At 38.8% G+C, this 19,254-nt stretch overlaps 1 protein-coding gene across 1 annotated transcript in view; it reads left to right on the top strand.

Moving 5' to 3' along the window:
- Window positions 1–19,254, top strand: part of si:dkey-240h12.4 (death-associated protein kinase 2) — a 42,844-nt gene that overhangs the window by 16,849 nt on the left and 6,741 nt on the right. Inside the window, exons 3-8 of the mRNA XM_038285904.1 lie at window positions 5,141–5,362; window positions 9,263–9,401; window positions 9,486–9,615; window positions 15,576–15,624; window positions 15,812–15,838; window positions 18,630–18,782. Coding sequence (XP_038141832.1) covers window positions 5,141–5,362; window positions 9,263–9,401; window positions 9,486–9,615; window positions 15,576–15,624; window positions 15,812–15,838; window positions 18,630–18,782 — 720 coding nt within the window. The remainder of the gene's footprint in view (window positions 1–5,140; window positions 5,363–9,262; window positions 9,402–9,485; window positions 9,616–15,575; window positions 15,625–15,811; window positions 15,839–18,629; window positions 18,783–19,254) is intronic.

Raw genomic sequence — 19,254 nt, 5'->3', positions numbered from 1 at the left:
TTTCAGCAGGATAATGCGCCATGTCATAAAGCTGGAATCATCTCAGACTGGTTTCTTGAACATGACAATGAGTTCACTGTACTCAAATGGCCTCCACAGTCACCAGATCTCAATCCAATAGAGCATCTTTGGGATGTGGTGGAACGGGAGATTCGTATCATGGATGTGCAGCCGACAAATCTGCGGCAACTGTGTGATGCCATCATGTCAATATGGACCAAACTCCCTGAGGAATGCTTCCAGCACCTTGTTGAATCTATGCCACCAAGAATTGAGGCAGTTCTGAAGGCAAAAGGGGGTCCAACCCGTTACTAGCATGGGGTACCTAATAAAGTGGCCGGTGAGTGTACATCTATATACAGCGCCTCGTGAAAGTATTAAACCCCTTTAAAGGAATAGTACACCTAAAACATGATTAGCCTTCATTTTCTACTCACCCCCATGCTGAACAACACTCTGGAGTACTTTTTTGATATCTCAAATGCATCTGGAGATCTGGGAGGCTTCTTGCTGTCTGCTGACATTCAAATAATGGAGGTCCATGGCGCCCGAGACAGAAAGGTCCATAAAAGTCCACAAAAACGTGTCAATATTCCTCCATACTGCTCGTCCAATGTAATCCAAGTGTCCTGAGTGGGTAGCATCCAGAATTTACTCGAAACAAAGTCATTTAGAATGTTTTTAGAGCATAAACAGTAGTGTATAGGATTTCCTAATAGCGCCCCCATGCGCGCTCACGATTCTACGGAAGCCGGCAGACCAAACCGGAAGAAAGTGCGCATTCAGCGTCTGGTCTGCCGATAATGCAAGCGTAGAAGAAGAAATGTGCTGTTTACCTGTGCAAAGAAAGAAACAACGAAAGAAAAATGTCTGAGGACTTCAGTGTTGAGGAAGAGCATGAGTTCTTTGCCGAGCTGAATGCGCTGGTTTGGTCTGCCGGCTTCCGTAGAATCGCGAGCGCGCATGGGGGCGCTATTAGGAAATCCTATACACTACTGTTTATGCTCTAAAAACATTCTAAATGACTTTGTTTCGAGTAAATTCTGGATGCTACCCACTCAGGACACTTGGATTACATTGGACGAGCAGTATGGAGGAATATTGACAAGTTTTTGTGGACTTTTGTGGACCTTTCTGTCTCGGGCGCCATAGACCTCCATTATTTGAATGTCAGCAGACAGCAAGAAGCCTCCCAGATCTCCAGATGCATTTGAGATATCAAAAAAGTACTCCAGAGTGTTGTTCAGCATGGGGGTGAGTAGAAAATGAAGGCTAATCATGTTTTGGGTGTACTATTCCTTTAAACATTTCAACCTTTTGCCACATTTCAGGCATCAAACATAAAGATATAGAATAGTGATTCTTTGTGAAGAATCAACAACAAGCGGGACACAATCATGAAGTGGAACCAAATTTATTGGATGTTTTAAATTATTTTAAAAAATAAACAAAATTTGTCTGTGAAGATTCAGTCATGCTGCATAAAGCCTAGAACTCAATGCTATTTCTGACATTTTGAATTGAAAAAGCTTCCTGAATGGGAAGAGAAACGTCTTCAAACTTGGAAATAAAGTGTTTTATAACTTTTTTGGGAAAACTGGAAAAAAAAGTGGGCGTGCAAAAGTATTCAGCCCCCTTGAGTTTATACTTTGCTGCAATTACGATTACTAGAGTTAAGCAGATGAGCTCTGAGGACATATTTAATGTCAATATGGATGAACTGAGCTATCTCTATAGTTATGCTGCTATAGGCTTAGACTGCTGGAGGACATAGGGACCCCTTTTTCATCATTCTATCTCTATTCTCCCACTCTGTAGAATCTGTTAGTTCAATCTCTAACGTTCCTCTCTCTCTGCTTTTTCTCATAATAGCTTCATCTGTGAGGGATTGCTGAAGATTGGCCTGTTTTCCAGTGTAGTCCTGTTTCCCATCCAGGAAATCTGACCGTGACCAGCCAGTCATGGTCAGATTTCCTGGATGGGGCCGCCTTTTACAGTTGCCTTTTGTATCTATGCTTCTTTTTCTATGTCTGCTTCTGTCTCCTTGAACCCCAGTGGGCCTCAGCAGATGGCCGCTCACACTGAGCCTGGTTCTGCTGGAGGTTTCTTCCTGTTCAAAGGGAGTTTTTCCTCTCCACTGTCACTACAAGCATGCTTAGTGTGAGGGATTGCTGAAGAGTCAATGAGTCGATGCAATCAGCTGGTTTTCCTTAGAATTTGAATCAAACTGACTGTATGATCTGGTTTAACTGGAAAGTGCCTTGAGACGACATGTGTTGTGAATAGGCGCTATAGAAATAAACTAAATAGAATTAATTTGAAAGAGAGTAGATCCAGTTAGTGACGGTACAAATTTTATTAAAGCTTTTTATAGTTTTATAGCTTTAAAGGATTATAGACATAAATAATTTACAATAATAGACAGGAAGCTTCATAATTCAGTCAGTTTATTAAAGATCCAAATGAATAATCTTAAGCCTAGACACGTCCATTCTTTGCAAACCTTATAGATTAGTATCCTGCGTCAGCAGATTATGCTTTTTTTTTTCTTAACCGCTCTGTGGTTCCTGTCTGCTCTTAGCAGCGCAAATTGGTTTTAAAAAAACTCAACCATCAACTGACACTCTGCCTGAAGCCGCTTTTAGGAACAAAAGAATTGGGTTATGTCCTCGTTAATCTGATCCGTCCATCAGACTGTGAAATTGGCATTAATCATACTTCCTTTTGATCACTGTTTCTACCAAACGTATCTATCTGACTTTGGTGCTTTTTTTTCTGCTGTCTTGGCTGTGGTTGCCATGATGTCGGCGTGTGGTTGCTGTTGCTAGGGATGCTGTCCAGTATTTTATAAATGAGACCAAGGAACTTTCTAGAAGCTCTTTTTAATCAGAAATGATTTAAATGTCATCTAAAGATTTTGGGGAAAATCTCGATGAACTACTGATGCTTTAAAAGTCCTCGGAAGTTTTTATTGTTTAAGAATGACTTTAACTTTAAATGTTTATCTAAATATAATATAAAGTCTCCCGCATAGATTTTGGGGGAGAATATTGTTCCCATTTGCTGCTGTTTACAATTATACTTTAACTGCTGGTTAAAGCTTCCCTTTCACAGAGTTTCTAACAACACAGAGGAATTTATCACAAACTGGACATATTTGGACTGAATAAAAAGTATAAATTAGAGGGTTCAAGTAACAAAGTACAAATACATCATTACCTTAGTTAATTATAAATGTTGCTATCTATACTTTACTGGAGTAATTATTTTTAAGACAACTTTTTACTTCTACCCCTTATATTTTAAAAACTGACTTGTTAGTTTTGTTTAATTTAAAGCTACAGTGTGTAATAATTCCAGGGATATACAGTCAGAAATGTAATATATTATACATAACTATGTTATTTATCATCATCTACGAGCTCAGCCTCTTAACCTTAATATTTGCGTTGCCTTAGAATTCGTTATTTATAATTACATAGGAGCGGGTCTCGCAGCCATGGAGGCAGACATCTTTGCGCTACGGCAGCGCAGAGCCAACAAACTAGCGATTGAGAGATCGCCAAAACGTCACAACGATGTAGAAAAAATAACGGGTATATTTATTATCTTAAGTCTACCTGAAATCTATACCCTACACAGACTAATGAAATACTGTCTGTAAAATTATCTATGTAAACAAACCTCATCACTTGAGAAGGTAGGTGATGCGGACGTCGTGGAAGACATTTTGTCCCGTAACGCTCGCCATACTGTTGGGGGGAAAAGCGGTGGGGGGGAGATGTTCATGTTGCTGCAGTCTGCAGTCTGACCGCTAGATGTCGCTAAAAGTTACACACTGTAGCTTTAAACTCATTTTAATTATGGCCTGTTGGTATTAAAAATAAATAAAAACGATCAAAACAATTAGTTTCATCCAGACAATTAATTTCTTTGTGGTTGGACTCGGTGCTGCCCCAACTTGTTGTTCAACCAAAATAGTTTTTCAAGATGATGCAAAGTTAAATGTGACACTGTTACTAGGGATGAACGATATAATCGGCCCCCTATCGGTATCGGCCTTAAAACTGAATATCGGACATCGGCCACCCCACCGATATTTAACCCGATATTTGATCATCTTCTGAGTTTCTAAAGTCTAAAAAAAATACAAAATACTACTTCTTCTTCCTCAAAAACTTCTTTTTTACAGACTTAAAAACTTCTAAAGACGAGGGAAAAAATATTGATACATTAAAATATCCCAATATCTTCCTATGCTGATATATTGCCATTTAAAAACACCATATCAATCTCTTTTACTAATGAAATATTGCTATATGTCATCGTTATGCTACGAAATCCCCCGAAAATTCACGAAATATTGCCATATTTTTATATGTTGATATATTGACGCGGTATCGATCTATTTTACTAACAAAATCTCACAAGAATTTGCAAAATATCGCGAGAGTTTGTAACAGAACGATGAAATGTCACGAGATTTTGAAAGTAAAATAGATCGATACCGCGTTTTTAAAAATCTATTTGATATCAGCATATGAAAATATATTTGAGTATATTATTTTTCAAAGTGTCAGAAATGCATAACAAAACTGCTATTTTCAATGACTACTTATTTTTGTCCAGCTTTAACATCGGTATCGATATCGGTTATCGGCTATATGAGTTTTAAAATATCGGCATATCGGATATCGGCCAAAATCCCAATATCGTGCATCCCTACTTTCATACTTTAAGTAGTTTTAAAAATGGTACTTTTACACTTTTACTGGAGTAAAAAGTTTAATTTGATCCTCTAACTTCTGCAAAACTGTTTTTAAACAGCAGGATTTATACTTCTTCTTGAGTAATAAACATTAACGATTTTGACACATCTGGTCTAAACAAATTTCCGTTAAAAACTTTTAATTTTGTTTAAGTTTGCTTCAAATTTTCTGCAATGAGCTCAGGAACATTTTACTTTTCTCTGAAATTAATTTCTTGAAAAAAAAAACAAAGAATGAAGGTGTGAAGTTAATGTTTTATTTTCTAGCAATGTTAATTATTAGAGCTGTTAAACCTGTGATCCAATCCAGACACTGTAAAGACAGTCTGTGCCGTATGAATGCGTTGTCTAACAAGTTCTTGCCCCCTTTAGTGGGCACTTTGGTCAGGTCCGGAGGGTCCGGGAGAGGACATCCAAGACTCATTGGGCGGGAAAGTTCCTTAAGATTCGAAAAACCGCCTGCAGCCGTCTGGGTCTGGACAGGACCAGTGTGGAACGAGAGGTGGAGATCCTACAGGTTTTACACCATCCAAACATTGTGACCCTTAAAGACGTCTTTGAGAGTCGATCAGAGGTGGTGCTTATTCTGGAGCTGTAAGTATCCGTTCTTCTTCAAATGTTTTAGTTTTATTAGCTTTTGTCTGTCGCTTATGCTTTCTTATTACTATACAACTGCTATACTTAATCCTTGTTTCTGTCTTTATAGATATTATGTTTATTTACCACACAGGATAAAGAAGTTGTGGTAGAATCTTAGGCTACAGCCTAAGATTTGAAAGTAGTAAGAAAGCCTAAAAAATGCCATTTTCTAACAGATTAGACCTAATTATTATTATTATTTATTTATTTATTTTTCTCTTTGTCTGTTTTTTTCCCTGTTCCTCTTTGTGATACTATTTGCCTGTTAATCTGTGTTTAAGGCAATAAAGTAAAAAAAAAAAAAAAAGAAGGCAACAAACATTGAAAAAAAGAGATTTTGCGATGTAATCTCTGTTTTCAAGGGTGAGATAGGATCCCCTAATGGAAACATCAACAGAGATTAACATGCTGATTGTCTGTGCAAAGTCTCAGTCATCCGGGTCATGGTAAGCACAACACAGGCTTAAATCAGAGGCAAGTTGACTTTCCACACCTGTCCAGGAGTCTTTGTCAGTTCTGATGGCTCAAACTGGAGTGATCTGTAGGTGGAGTGCTGATGCTTGTAAGCACCATGGATGTCCACCATCCTAAGCTCGATTTGAGTCAGATGAATATCAAAGACCCATTCTTCGTTCTCCTGGGTCGGTGGAATCTGTTCTTTTGTTATTTTTTTCCCACTAGAATCAAAATGAGGCAAGTTGTCTGAAACCACAGTACCAACTTAACAAATGCCCAGTTTCGAGTCCTCCAGGGTGTGCTGTTAAATTACCGTATTTTCACGACCATAAGGCGCACCGTACTAAAAGGCGCACTCTCAGTTATGTGTCCCATTTCTGTATTTAACACACACATAAGGCGCACCTGACTATAGGGCGCGTTTTTTATATACAGGTCCATGTCCTCTACTACCTTTAAATACCTCTACTGCGTATTTAAAAATACAGCGGGGGCAAAACTGAGTATGACTGTGCTTTATTCATGTATTTATTACAAAGTATTAATCAAACCTGGCAGCTGGCCGTGAGACAGACACATCGCAGATGACACAGCGCTGTGATCACTCCTAAATTAACTTAAAATCCTGAAACCTGCCCACGGAATATGTTCGCTTTTATTACCGGTATCCTGGTGCCTGCAGCTAAAATTATTTAGATGAAAAACACCTGCCAGCAGCCGCGGTGAACGAAAGGATTTCTCCTGTCGGTGCACCGCTGGTATGTGGGGGTCTGAGCGCCTCCGACAGAAATAGATCATCTGGATGAACTGACTGCAATTATTAAGTTTTCAGGTGGCCTTTCTCACTTAAAAACATATTAAAACTACTTTATTCCCACTGATCACAGCAAATATAGCTGCAAGATTTAGATTATTTAGATGAAAAAACACCTGCCAGCCACCGCGCTGAAGAGGAGGAGACGCGCTCAGAGTCTGCTGTTGAATTAAGTTTTCAGGTAGAAAAATAGAGCGGGAGCAAACCTGAGTATGATTGTGCTTTATTCATGTATTTATTACAAAGTATTAATCAAACCCATCAAAGTCATCATCCTCTGTTATCCTCAGCATTCCTCTGAATAAAACAGCTGCGCTAAATCAGACATGCCAGTTTCCCCTTCTTCGCTGTCAGTCACTTTCCGTGCAGCGCGGCTCCTCAGAAATAATGCCGGCTTTTGCAAAAGCTTGAACAACAGAGCCAGCAGACACAGTCCATCTACAATCCATCCGCAAACGGTGGCGTAACTTGCCCGGCGCTGCCTTCCATTTATCATGAAACTGTGGTCTCCGTCTGTCATCCATCGCTCCCACGCCGCTCGCAGCCTTACTGTGAACGGCCGCTCCACACCGATGTCAAGCGGTTGAAGTTCCTTTGTCAGACCCCCCGGGATAACGGCGAGCACAGCGTTCATTTGATTCACCTTTTTTTCACATCGGCTGTGAGATGGGTACGCAGCGATGGTGATGCGTGGAAAAAAGCACCTGGTCTCCTCACATACACCTGCCTTTCATCATCTCCTCATCCATCCAGCCTTTTTCATTTAATATCATATGTCATCAGAGCGCTGTCTGTCTCGCTGTCAGATCCCAGATCAGCTTCTCTGATTGGTTGATGCGGCGCGTCCAGCAGCAAAACTTCAATTTTTCCATCTGAGCAGCAGCAGCGCGTTGGCGGTGCGTCAGATGCTTAAACGCTCCCGACGTGCTGCACCAAAACGCGCTGCGGGACCTTTTGCTGCACCTATACGCGCGTCAACCATTGACTTTGCATGTAAACTCGCTGCTTCTGCTGCACCTGCTGGGTCCGGTTCACACCGATGTCGAGCGGTTGAACAGCGAGCACAGCGTTAATTTGTTTCCCCATGTTTTTCACATCAGCTGTGAGATGGGCACGCATGGAGTTACATATTAATGGTGATGAGTGGAAAAAAAACACCTGGTCTCCTTACATTCAGCCACTCTTTCATCATCTCCTCAATGAGGTGGTCTCAAAAGTCGCAGTTACAACACACATAGGGCGCACCGCACCAAAGGGCGCACCGCACATTTTGAGGGAAAAAAAAGACGTTTAAGTGCGCCTTATAGTCGTGAAAATACGGTAAATACAGGTATTGGTCTGTATGAGTAGGTTTCTGATAAACTTCAGCAAAAATACTGCAATCGTCCTTAATTGAAGGTCAGACTGCTTCCAATCGCTTCAGATTGCCTGTTTTTGCAGGTGTGGTAGGGAAAGGTAGCAGAATGAGAAAAAGGGGTCCCTATGTCCTCCAGCAGTCTAAGCCTATAGCAGCAGAACTATAGAGATAGATCAGGATAACCTGAGCCACTCTAACTAGAAGCTTTATCAAAAAGGAAAGTTTTAAGCCTAGCCTTAAAAGTAGACAGGGTGTCTGCCTCACGGACTCAAACTGGTAGTTGGTTCCACAGGAGAGGAGCCTGAGAACTAAAAGATCTGCCTCCCATTCTACTTTTAGAAATTCTAGGAACCACTAGTAAACCTGCAGATTGAGAGCGAAGTGCTCTGTTAGGAACATAAGGAACAATCAGATCTCTGATATCAGATGGAGCTTGGCCATTTAAGGCTTTATATGTGAGAAGGAGGATTTTAAATTCTATTCTGGATTTAACAGGAAGCCAATGAAGAGAAGCCAGGATAGGAGAGATATGATCTCTCTTTTTCATTTTCATCAGAACTCTGGCTGCAGCATTTTGGATCAGCTGAAGGCTTTTAACTACAGCTTGTGGACTTCCTGATAGTAAAGAATTACAATAGTCCAGCCTTGAAGTAACAAATAGAAACATATAATTAAAGAAATAGTGGGGATTTATTTCATGCTGTTTAATAATTGTACAAATTGGAAGCAAAAAAAAGGGCCCCAGCACCGAGCCCTGTGGTATTCCACAAGAAAACTTGAACTTGAAGAGCAACTTCATTAACATGAAGACACTGAAAATTGACAGAAAAATAGGATTTAAACAAGCCAACTGCTGTTCTTTTAATTAGGGTGATGGTTAATATTAGCATTAACGTTTAAAGGGAATTCTACTATATAATAAGGAGCAGTTTTCAAACTACTGAAGTAAAAAAATTAAGACCTTTTTTGGTTGTGGTATTTATCAAATAAAATATTTTTGGTAATCCTAACTAAGGCGGCACAGATAAGGTTAGCTCTGATTAATATTAGACAATAAAAAGAACTGCCTTTTCACTACTGTGGAAGGCAGAAATAGCAGTACACAGGCAGAAATACTACTAAAGGAGCAGTAAACTGAATATGAGAAGTTTGCTCAGGGTGTATTCGTTATGGTTCTGGTGCCATTGAAGCTGTTATCTGTTACCCGTCCCTCCGTTTCACATTGCAGTGTTAGCGGGGGGGAGTTGTTTGACTTCATCGCTGAGAAGGAGAACCTTCTGGAGTGCGAGGCCATCGAGTTTCTAAAGCAAATCCTGGAGGGACTGAAGTTCATGCACAGCAACAACATCGCCCATTTTGACCTTAAGGTAACAAACAGCCGACTGTTGATGAGCTCATGTGATTTGAAACGCCTCAAACTGCAAAAAAAATGCTTTCTATTCCAAATTCAGCCTGAAAACATCATGCTGTCAGACAAAGCTTCCCCGCACCTCAACGTTAAACTCATCGACTTCGGCCTTGCTCATCGTTTTTGCCCTGGAGAGGAGTACAGAACCACAAGTGGCACCCCCCAGTATATTGGTGAGTTCAGATAAACCTGGTGAAAACCGTGCTGGGTCAAATAGAGAAGCTTTTAGAGAAGGTTGTTGAAGGAAAATGACACGCACCAAACACCCTAACACCTCACTTTGGGGATCTTCCAGTGACTTCCACTAATTTCTATGGCCTAACCCTAACCTAAATTTAGTCATACTTTAGTAATGCTTAATTCAACCCCTCACCCCAATAAGACAGCCTTTCCTTATGGGTTGTTGGTCCCTACAAATGCCTATAAATCCTCAAAATGTAGTATATTCCCGGGAAATCATCCCCACAAGGTAAAAAAACAAAAAACAAAACCCACAAATGTCAGATTTCTGTGTTTCTGTGGGGACTTTCCATTGACTTCAGTTCATTTGTAGGTAGTTTCTACAGCTTAACCACAACCCTTACCTTAACCTAACCATTATGGGTTAATTCCTGACAACTTAGCCCAAACTGAACACCTAAGTGTAAAACTGTAATCTCCCCCAGTTGGACCAGGCGTTGGCCCCCACGAGGCCCCATGATGTAGCGTTTTAACTAAAAACTGTCCCCAACATGTAGAAAAAAAACAAGGCCACAAAAACACACACCCACCATGTCATCTAAAGCAGTCATGAGATATATTACTGAGGTCAATAGTTCTCCTTTCCTTCATTCTCCAAGGCTAACCGTCATGGCGCCACTTCCAATGCTGACTTCTCTGTTTAAAGCTGACATATACCCCTTTTCAACTGGCTGTAAAACCTGATTAAACCCGTGAACCATCGCTTTTAGTGGCAGTGGTAACAGCTCACTGACGCGTATCGACCCGGGTCAAACGACTCAGCAAGTGACCTGCGTTAAAATTGCCTCGGCTTCGATCTGCATGCTGTGGTAACCCCAGAGCCTGGTTGACCCGCTAAATGATGTGATGCCATTGAACGCAACGCACAGATGTCAACACACTGTGCCAGTCACTTCTTATCTAACAAGCAGAAACAATCCATTGGATAAACATGGAGCAACTCTGGTGAGAGGGATTCAGACAGATAATAGAGAAAAACAACAAAACACACTGACTACGCCCAGGCTTTCTTTCATGTCACTCTCCATTGTTTACTTTCCTGATCTCTGTTGCACTGATGACATCATCACTGCTAACCCAGTGAGATGATGTCAACAGACCCACCAATGGAGGGACCGGGGCCACACTGCTGCCAGCGAGGGATTAGACCATCTTTTTTTGCCAGTGGGGACGGGGCCAAATGCCTGTTGTTAGCGGGTCCACCCATGTTTGAAAAACATGCTTATATAATCTTGTGATATTATTAAGAGAACTAGTCATCAACCAACGTTTTATTTATTTATCTATTTTTTTCCATTCTTGTTCAAAAGCAAAATGTTAAGCTTGTAAGATCCAGTTGATTTCAGAAGCCTACCTATTTCCGCTGTACTATAAATATTTAGTACTTTCATGCTTATTATTGTTTATCATTATAACCTTCATCTCCATGGCTTAGAACCTTATCTTTCTTTTACAGCCACCTTCAGTCTGCCAGTAGAACACACACCACAACACACCCATTTATTGCACGTACTAAAAAAACAGTTGAATGTAATTTAGCGCCTTTTATTTGGAATCTCTGAAGATCAGGTCCTAAATATTTGCAGCTAGTTTAGCAGTTATGAGCAAATATCTAAAAACAGAAAGAAATGAAATGAAATCATTCTGAGCTATGGAACCTAAGGAATGGATTGGTAAAACAACAGTCCAGGTTTTCCCCAAAAATTAAATCTTCATGGAAAAAAGATATGTGCTTATTTATGAAAAAAGGTTCATAGTAAAGGCCAGACATGGTGAGATATAAGAGGAACTGATGTTTCTTTGTAGAAAGTTGTGGGTAACCAGGAAAACACAAGAGTCTGCAGACCTGCACTATCACGACACTTCGTTGTCAGAACCAGAAGTTTATTTGAAGCCTTTATAAGAAAAATCTAAATCAAATAAAGGCTAGTTTTCCTGGGTTTTTATAATAAGACGTATTTTTGTCTATTCATGCATTTAAAAATGTATATATAACCTCTTTCCAGTTCAACTGGATTAGGTTGAAAAAACACAGGAAAATGTAAAAAAAAAAAAAAAAAAATTAACTCGATTCTTTTATAAAGACATCTCTTATGTGTGTTTGCCATTATTATATTCTTTATTCTTTTAGTATTGTTTGTTCTGTTCTTCCACACATTTCCCAACACACTTTCAAATGTCTATTTATTTTATTTTATTGGAATAATTTTTATTGTTGAAACAGCAGATTTCACAGCATGATGCTGCGTTTAACTTTAGGCGAAGTGCCAGTGGAAGTCAAAGTCTTTAAAGGTATTTTGGAGGATTTTCACAAATTTAAAATATGCACATAATAAACCCTGTACCCGCTCCCGACAGGGAACGCCTATTAAACGCGTGTGAGAGCGTGCACGAGCCCATTTCTCCTCGTGCACGCTCTGTTTAAAGGTTGCTGTTCTCATAGATCATACTCCTTGCAAAGCATTCTGGGATATATCTGCCTCTTCTGAGGCCTTTCTTTTCTTCTCATACACTTCATAGACACTTTTTCTCTTATGACCTTCGGCCATTTTCAAAGGCCTTACGTAAACATATCACCAGAATGATTGACAGTTAGGAGGACCAGTTATTTAGGTGATCCAACGAAAGTTCGTCCTCTATACATTTAAGTGGTGAAAAGTAGAGAAAAGGCAGATTTAAGTGAGCATTCACCTTGCAAAAAAATGTCTTTATTTTCTAATAAAATCAGACAGCACATATGTCTTACACGCTATTCCAGAAGGATTCAAATAAAACTTCCAGAATAAACTACCAGTCCTGACAGTGCAGGAGACCACATTGTGCAGGTTTGCAGCCAGACTCCCCTCTCAGAAAACATAGAGTGGAATTTTTAGACTTCTAAGTATTCTGTCAATGTAGTGTAGTTTTGACGCCCATGTCAGGAGTCCCTCTCCCTCTGAAACAGACTAAATGCTGAATCAGAATATTTTAACATTGTGCTTCTATTACAGATTTTAAAGGGAAGCCAATTATCCAATGTTTTGAGCTGATATTGGACAAATTTCCAATATCAATTTTGGATCAGAAAAGCCTCAATAACCATGTTATTTGGAGAAACATATCTTTCCACGTGTTGTTTTAGGGCCGAAACAGTTAATCAGATTAATTGATTATTTAAATAATCACCTAATTTAGTAATCAATTAATCATGAACTGGAGTATAAAGACTTTAAAACATGACAGAGCGACCCACTTAGAGCAGTAATTATATCAACATTTAAAAAATATGTATAAACATTTTGCATTTAAGATAAAAACATAAATGTCAATCTGCTCTAACCAAAATCTTCTTTAAGGAACGCTTTGCTATCCGATTATTGATTGATTTATTGAAAAGATAATTCAAAGATTTATTGATTTTGCGCCGATGCCATTTTTTGGCCCCGATGACCGATACCTGGCCGTGCAGTATCAGCCGATACCGATACCATCTGGTTGAAATTGATGTGTGTATTTATAAAGAACTGCAGACTGCTTGGATGTAAAATAATCACCATCATGGCTTCATGTCAAGCTGCTGCCTACCTTTGTGATGCAGGAATAAGACTAAAACAAAGTGAATCCAGTAGAACTTTTTATTGCCTACCTGGAATGGGTGACAATAGTTGAATAAACTTTTGGCTCTCAAAATGGTATTGGTGACCTATTATTTGGTACTCGCCGATGGTATCACTATCGGTGCAACACTATTAGTTGTTTTTTTCATTAGTGCCTTGTTGTTCATCGGTTTTCTGCTTTCATTATTGTCATTGGGATTGAAAACATCCGCCTGCATTGATGTTCTATATTTCATAATATTTTTATCTAAATAAGAGCAAAAGCATTGATTACATTCAGTCAGATCCATTCATGTCATTCATTCAAATAAAACATTCCAGGTCGACCCAGAGCAGTCAGACCCGTTTATTTTACTCCAGAGAAATCCACCCCTCTTGCATTATTACCTCAGCTTCCTTACTTACTTTCAAGGAATCGTTTTTGGGTAAATCTTTTTTTTCTTCTTCAATTTTTGCTGCAGGGAACAGCAAGCAGCTGTTTTAATAGAGAAAGACGCTGAAAAGTGGGAGAAAACGCCCACCATTGAGCGTTTAAGAACAAATGTAAAACCTACAAGCAGCAACTTGCAAGGGAACGCTGTGTACTGTTCAGCTGCAGGAGAACCAGATTACTATCATGGGAGAAGACTGAGACTAAAGGACATAGATAGAAGAATATAGAATATGATGTATAGACAGGGGAGGATTTACCATTATGCAAAACTAGGCAACTGCCTGGAACTCTGTTTACATGTATGGTTAATACAACTATATTATGGTGTTGATAAAAATCCTTTCATTAAAATGCCATCAGAACACTGATGATAATAGTGTGTCTCAGCCCCCCCTTCAGTGTCCACCATATTGGATCAGTCCATTTGCTGCACGTGTTCAGAAAGGTCCAAACAGACAGCAGCAAACCATTTGAAAACAAACCATGCAAAGAGCAGTGTTGCCAACTTAGCGCTTTAGTCGCTATATTTAGCCACTTTTCAGACCCTCTAGCACTTTGATTTCTAAAAAGCTCCTAGCGCCAAATCTAGAGACTTTTTTCTGCTACTGGAGACTTTGGAGACAACATCTAAAAGCAGCGAACTCTGCTCTCCAGAGCAAGTAGATTGGTAACCCCGCCTCCTGCTCTCCTCTATCTTGTCTGCTGTCATGATTCATGCAGCTATTATTTCATCCAAATGAAAAATGGAGAACAGATAAGCAGATCATGGCTTGTCTACAGTGAAAAGAAGGACTGGGTTATTTACTTTGGCCTTTTTGGAAACACAGGAAGGAGCAATCAGCTAAGTGAACTTAGTGCTTGGAAAAAATCTTTCATTCCTTTAGAGACAGCATGAAAAGTCAGCTGAGTACAAAACATAGAGAGGAAAACAAGAAGAAAAGGGACAAGAAGAGAGGGACACAACCTAGAACAGATAATGGATGTCTATTCTATTAACATTTCTCTATCTGGAGAAGGGGCTGTTTGATGTCTTCTCCATTCAGAGGGCCCCCTGCCTGTCTTTGCCTAGGGCCCCACATTTCCTAAATACACCCCTGTGCATAGAATACGATGTATATTTTTATCGTCCACCAGGCTGGAATAAGCTCCTCAGCTAAAAAAGCCAAAGTTACAAATAAAGACCAAATAAAATCATATAGTGCTTCATTTTTGTTGCTATTAACCTTTTATTTTAAAGTACAGAGAATATTAAAAATGTTTCAGATCCAGATGGGCTTCATACACCTTTACAGATTATAACCGCCTGCAGAAAAAAGATGAAAATATCTGCAACACTTCTGTCACATTTTGGGCTTTCTTACTTCGCTGCAAAGAAATAAACTCTATATAAGTAATTTTTTCCTAAAATAAGTGCATTTGTTCTTGAACCGATGAGGTAAGTGAGACACTTTGCCAATGGAACAAGACATTTCAAATAAGAAAGAATAACTGCATTGTCTTATCTCAAGTGAAAATGATATAATTATCTTATTTGAAAAGTTAAAATAACTCTATTGGCAGATCATCTTATTTAACTACTCAAATTAAGAGTAAATACACGTAATTTAAGACATTTTGACTTAATTCTAGATAATTTTTGCAGTGTCTTGTTCTGTCTTTTAACATCATCCAAGTTTGTTGTTCCAACACTTTTAAGGCGTCAAACTAAATAGAAAGGTTGGATGTCAGGAGCTTCTCTGCAGCGTAGGAATCTGAAAACTGACAGAATGATAAAAAATCCCCATGAAAAATTTAAAAAACCTAAACAATCTTCTTCCCACTTCCGTGTTCACCAGTTTAACAGAGATTCCTGTTTGTCTTTCAGCACCCGAGGTGATAAACAACGAGCCTCTGAGCACAGCGGCAGACATGTGGTGAGAAACGTCCTCATACTCAGAGCAGAACATCTCCTTATGGAAAGCTGGAACTTTCTAACATGTGGAAATGTTTAGACATATTACTATTATCATTATTATTGTTCCTCTTGTGAAGTTAGTGAAGTTTCCTGTTTAAAAAGCATCTCCAAACCGTTGACCACCCCCTGTGTTTCTGTCTCTTCAGGAGCATTGGAGTTATTACCTATATACTGTGAGTCTTTGTATTGGGTGACTTGTAAGTACCTGCAGGCACTGAATGCTGCACACTGTTGCATGTAATCTGTTGGGCTTTTTATATGGTGGGGGGGGGGGGGGGGGCTCTAATGGTTATTCATTACAGAAAATGATGACTGGCTGAGAGTTTCTATAAAGCATCATCTACTCTTCCAGAACAACAGTAATGAAGCTAATTGGATAATTACTGCAATTACTTCAATTCAGTTTATTTCTATAGCGCCAATTAACAACACATGTCATCTCAAGGCACTTTCCAGTTAAACCAGATCATCCAGTCAGATTGATTCAAAGTTTTCTATCCAAGGAAAACCAGTTGATTGCATTGACTCCAAGCAATTCCTCACATTAAGCATGCTTGTAGCGACAGTGGAGAGGAAAACTCTCTTTGAACAGGAAGAAACCTCCAGCAGAACCAGGCTCAGTGTGAGCGGCCATCTGCTGAGGCCCACTGGGGTTCAAGGAGACAGAAGCAGACATAGAAAAAGAAGCATAGATACAAAAGGCAACTTTAAAAGGCGGCCCCGTCCAGGAAACACACAGCCAGGCAGACGAGCTCCGAGCCAGCTCCCATGTCAGAGGATGAAAAGAGCACATCCAGTTAGTCGCAGTCAGAGAAACAGGACTACACTGGAAAACAGGCCAAGCTCCAACATCTAGAAACAAAGGTGTTGATGGCAGCAGCACAGCTGATATTTCTCTCCAGGATGGAGTCACAGCCAAACAGGAACAGACCAGATGAAGCTACTATGAGAAAAAGCAGAGAGAGCAGAACGTTAGAGATTGAACTAACAGATTCTGCAGAGTGGGAGAATAGAGATAGAATGAAGCAGAATGATGAAAAAGGGGTCCCTATGTCCTCCAGCAGTCTAAGCCTATAGCAGCAGAACTATAGAGATAGCTCAGCACATTTAGCGCACTGCTGCTCGTACTTAATCATATCAGAGGATGCTTCTTAAGATTTTTTTAAACGTTATTTTATTTTGAGTTTTTCAGTTTTTAAAAAACAATACAGCTTAGTCCCATTTAAAAAACAAAACAAATCGTGATAATATATAATATGGAAAAGACAAGTTATCAAAAAAGGGAGTTGACAGCTAATTTAGAAAGTTGAAAGAGAAATGAGAGAGGAAAAAAGTAAACAAATTTAAATTAAAAAAAAAAAAAAAAAAAAACAAACCAGCAAAGTAAATTATAGATATAAAACTGTCTTACATACATACCACGTTCTTTCAACACTTTGGGCCTTGGTGTTTGTTAATAATAGCACAAAGTTTACAGCAGGACTAAAGCTTGTAACGGTAGTTTCTCTAGATACTCAATGAAAGGTTCCCACATTTTTAAAAAGTCCTATTTGTTTTTCATGACATACGTGATCTTCTCTAATGTTAGACAGGATCTCATTTCTGATATCCATTTTTAATACAGAGAGGGCGGAGTCTGACTTCCAGGTCAAAGGAAGACACTTCCTGGAAACAGGCATCAATACGTTTTCTGCGGCCACGTCAGCTTCAGATTGGCTGCATTTGTCTGTGATTTTAATCGGTTTGGAGGATGACATCATCGACCAGCTCAGAATAAACCAAAGGAGATTGCTAAAACAATCCAACTTAAAATAAAGAACTATACAGTGCTTTGTTTCAAAATGGAAGCATTATGGGGAAAATATCATTTCAAAGGTCTCTGAAATAAAACCTTTAAAACCAACCAGGTAGAACTCAGAGCGTTGCCATGGAAACACAAGGGACGGGCAGCAAACAGCTGAACGCTTAAAAAAGTGACGATCTCTGGTTAAAAGGCTGACATTTGATAGGAGTCAGAAGAAAATCTAAATTAAAGTTTAGTTTTGATCAAAGGATGACATCATGATGACATCATGGGACATCATCCCTTCAGGAGAACAGACTTTAGCCTCTACGAATCATTACAGAGCACCTCTCCATCTCTACAAGACGATGGAGGAAACAACAGATATTATTGATTAAGTGCAAAAAAAACATCTAAAAATAAGTAGATAAAAGTGTTTTTTTACACACCATATGAGAAAATAATGCTAATTAACTGGTAAAGGAATTATTATTTAGGCCCCTAAAATAAGATAGTGGAGTAAAATTCATGTCAAAAAAGATAAAGTTTTATTTTTTTTTTACTTTTTTATTCCAGAAATATTAATTTCTTCCAATTTATTTAAACCGACACAAACAAAAAAGTGAAGGATCTGAACACAAGAGAATAAATTGGGTAAAGAACAACATTAGTGAAGAAAATAAATAACTTTCTATAATTCAAATACAAAAATCCAAGTAATGGGCAAAACATTAAGAGCTTTTCAACATTTTTAGTTGTGAATCAAAAGCTTGGCAAAAACCCAAACAGATTAAGGATGCTCTGAAATACTAAGTAATGATTCAAACGATAATTTAAAGTGTAATGTTTATTAGATAGACGATCTGGAACGTCTTATTAGAAAACTAGCTTCACATTCAAGCAGAGTTTCTAGCCTCCTGAAGCTAAGTGAGCGCGACATTCACAGCACTTTATAACAAGTTTTAATAAAAAGCAAAATAAGTGCATTTCAATAAAACAGTTCAGAAATCTCAAAGAATAACAGATGATAGAATATTTCACCGGCTTTTAACGTAAAGGTCTGACCTACTTTGATAAATTCAATAAAAACAGTTAATGATTCAGATGCATGAGGCGCATGCTGGGATAACAGGGATATTCCCACCATATAATCCCTCTAATCCTGTGCTTTCCCCCCTCAGATTAAGTGGTTTGTCTCCGTTCCAAGGTGACACGGATGAAGAGACTCTGAGGAACGTCATCGCTACCAATTATCATTTTGAGAAGCAGTACTTCAGCATGACCAGCTCTATGGCCAAAGATTTCATCATGAAACTTTTAATCAAAGATCCCAGGTATGTCTGAAACCTCCAGATGTGTCCAATAACAAAGTGTAAATACTTTATTACTTTACTTAGTTTACTCGGCCATCTATACTTTACTGGAGTAATTATTTTTTTAGACAACTTTTTTACTTCTGTTCCTTATATTTAAAAATAGACCTGTTAGTTTACATTATGGCCTGTTGGTAGTAAAAAAAAAAAAAAATCATCAAGACAATTGATTTCTTTGTGTTGGACTCGGTGCTGCCCCAAAAAAACGACTGCATAGCCTTATCTTAAGTCCATATTATCTTACTTTAAGACTAAAAATACTCGTTTCATTGGCAAATCATCTTATTAACCCTTTAAAGCCCGATCCAAGAATGAAACAAGACAGAAAATTACTTTTTATTTGATTTGAAGTCCTTATTTGGCCTTTTAACAAAATATGTAAAAATATACAAAAAGAATACATTTTTGATATTAATAATTTATTCCTATGCGA

This window comes from Cyprinodon tularosa, unplaced genomic scaffold, assembly GCF_016077235.1.
Source record: "Cyprinodon tularosa strain WSP-4 unplaced genomic scaffold, ASM1607723v1 ctg217, whole genome shotgun sequence".
NCBI classification, from domain to species: domain Eukaryota; kingdom Metazoa; phylum Chordata; class Actinopteri; order Cyprinodontiformes; family Cyprinodontidae; genus Cyprinodon; species Cyprinodon tularosa.
Note: the sequence above shows the minus strand (reverse complement) of the source record. Positions and strands in the feature narration are given on the sequence as shown.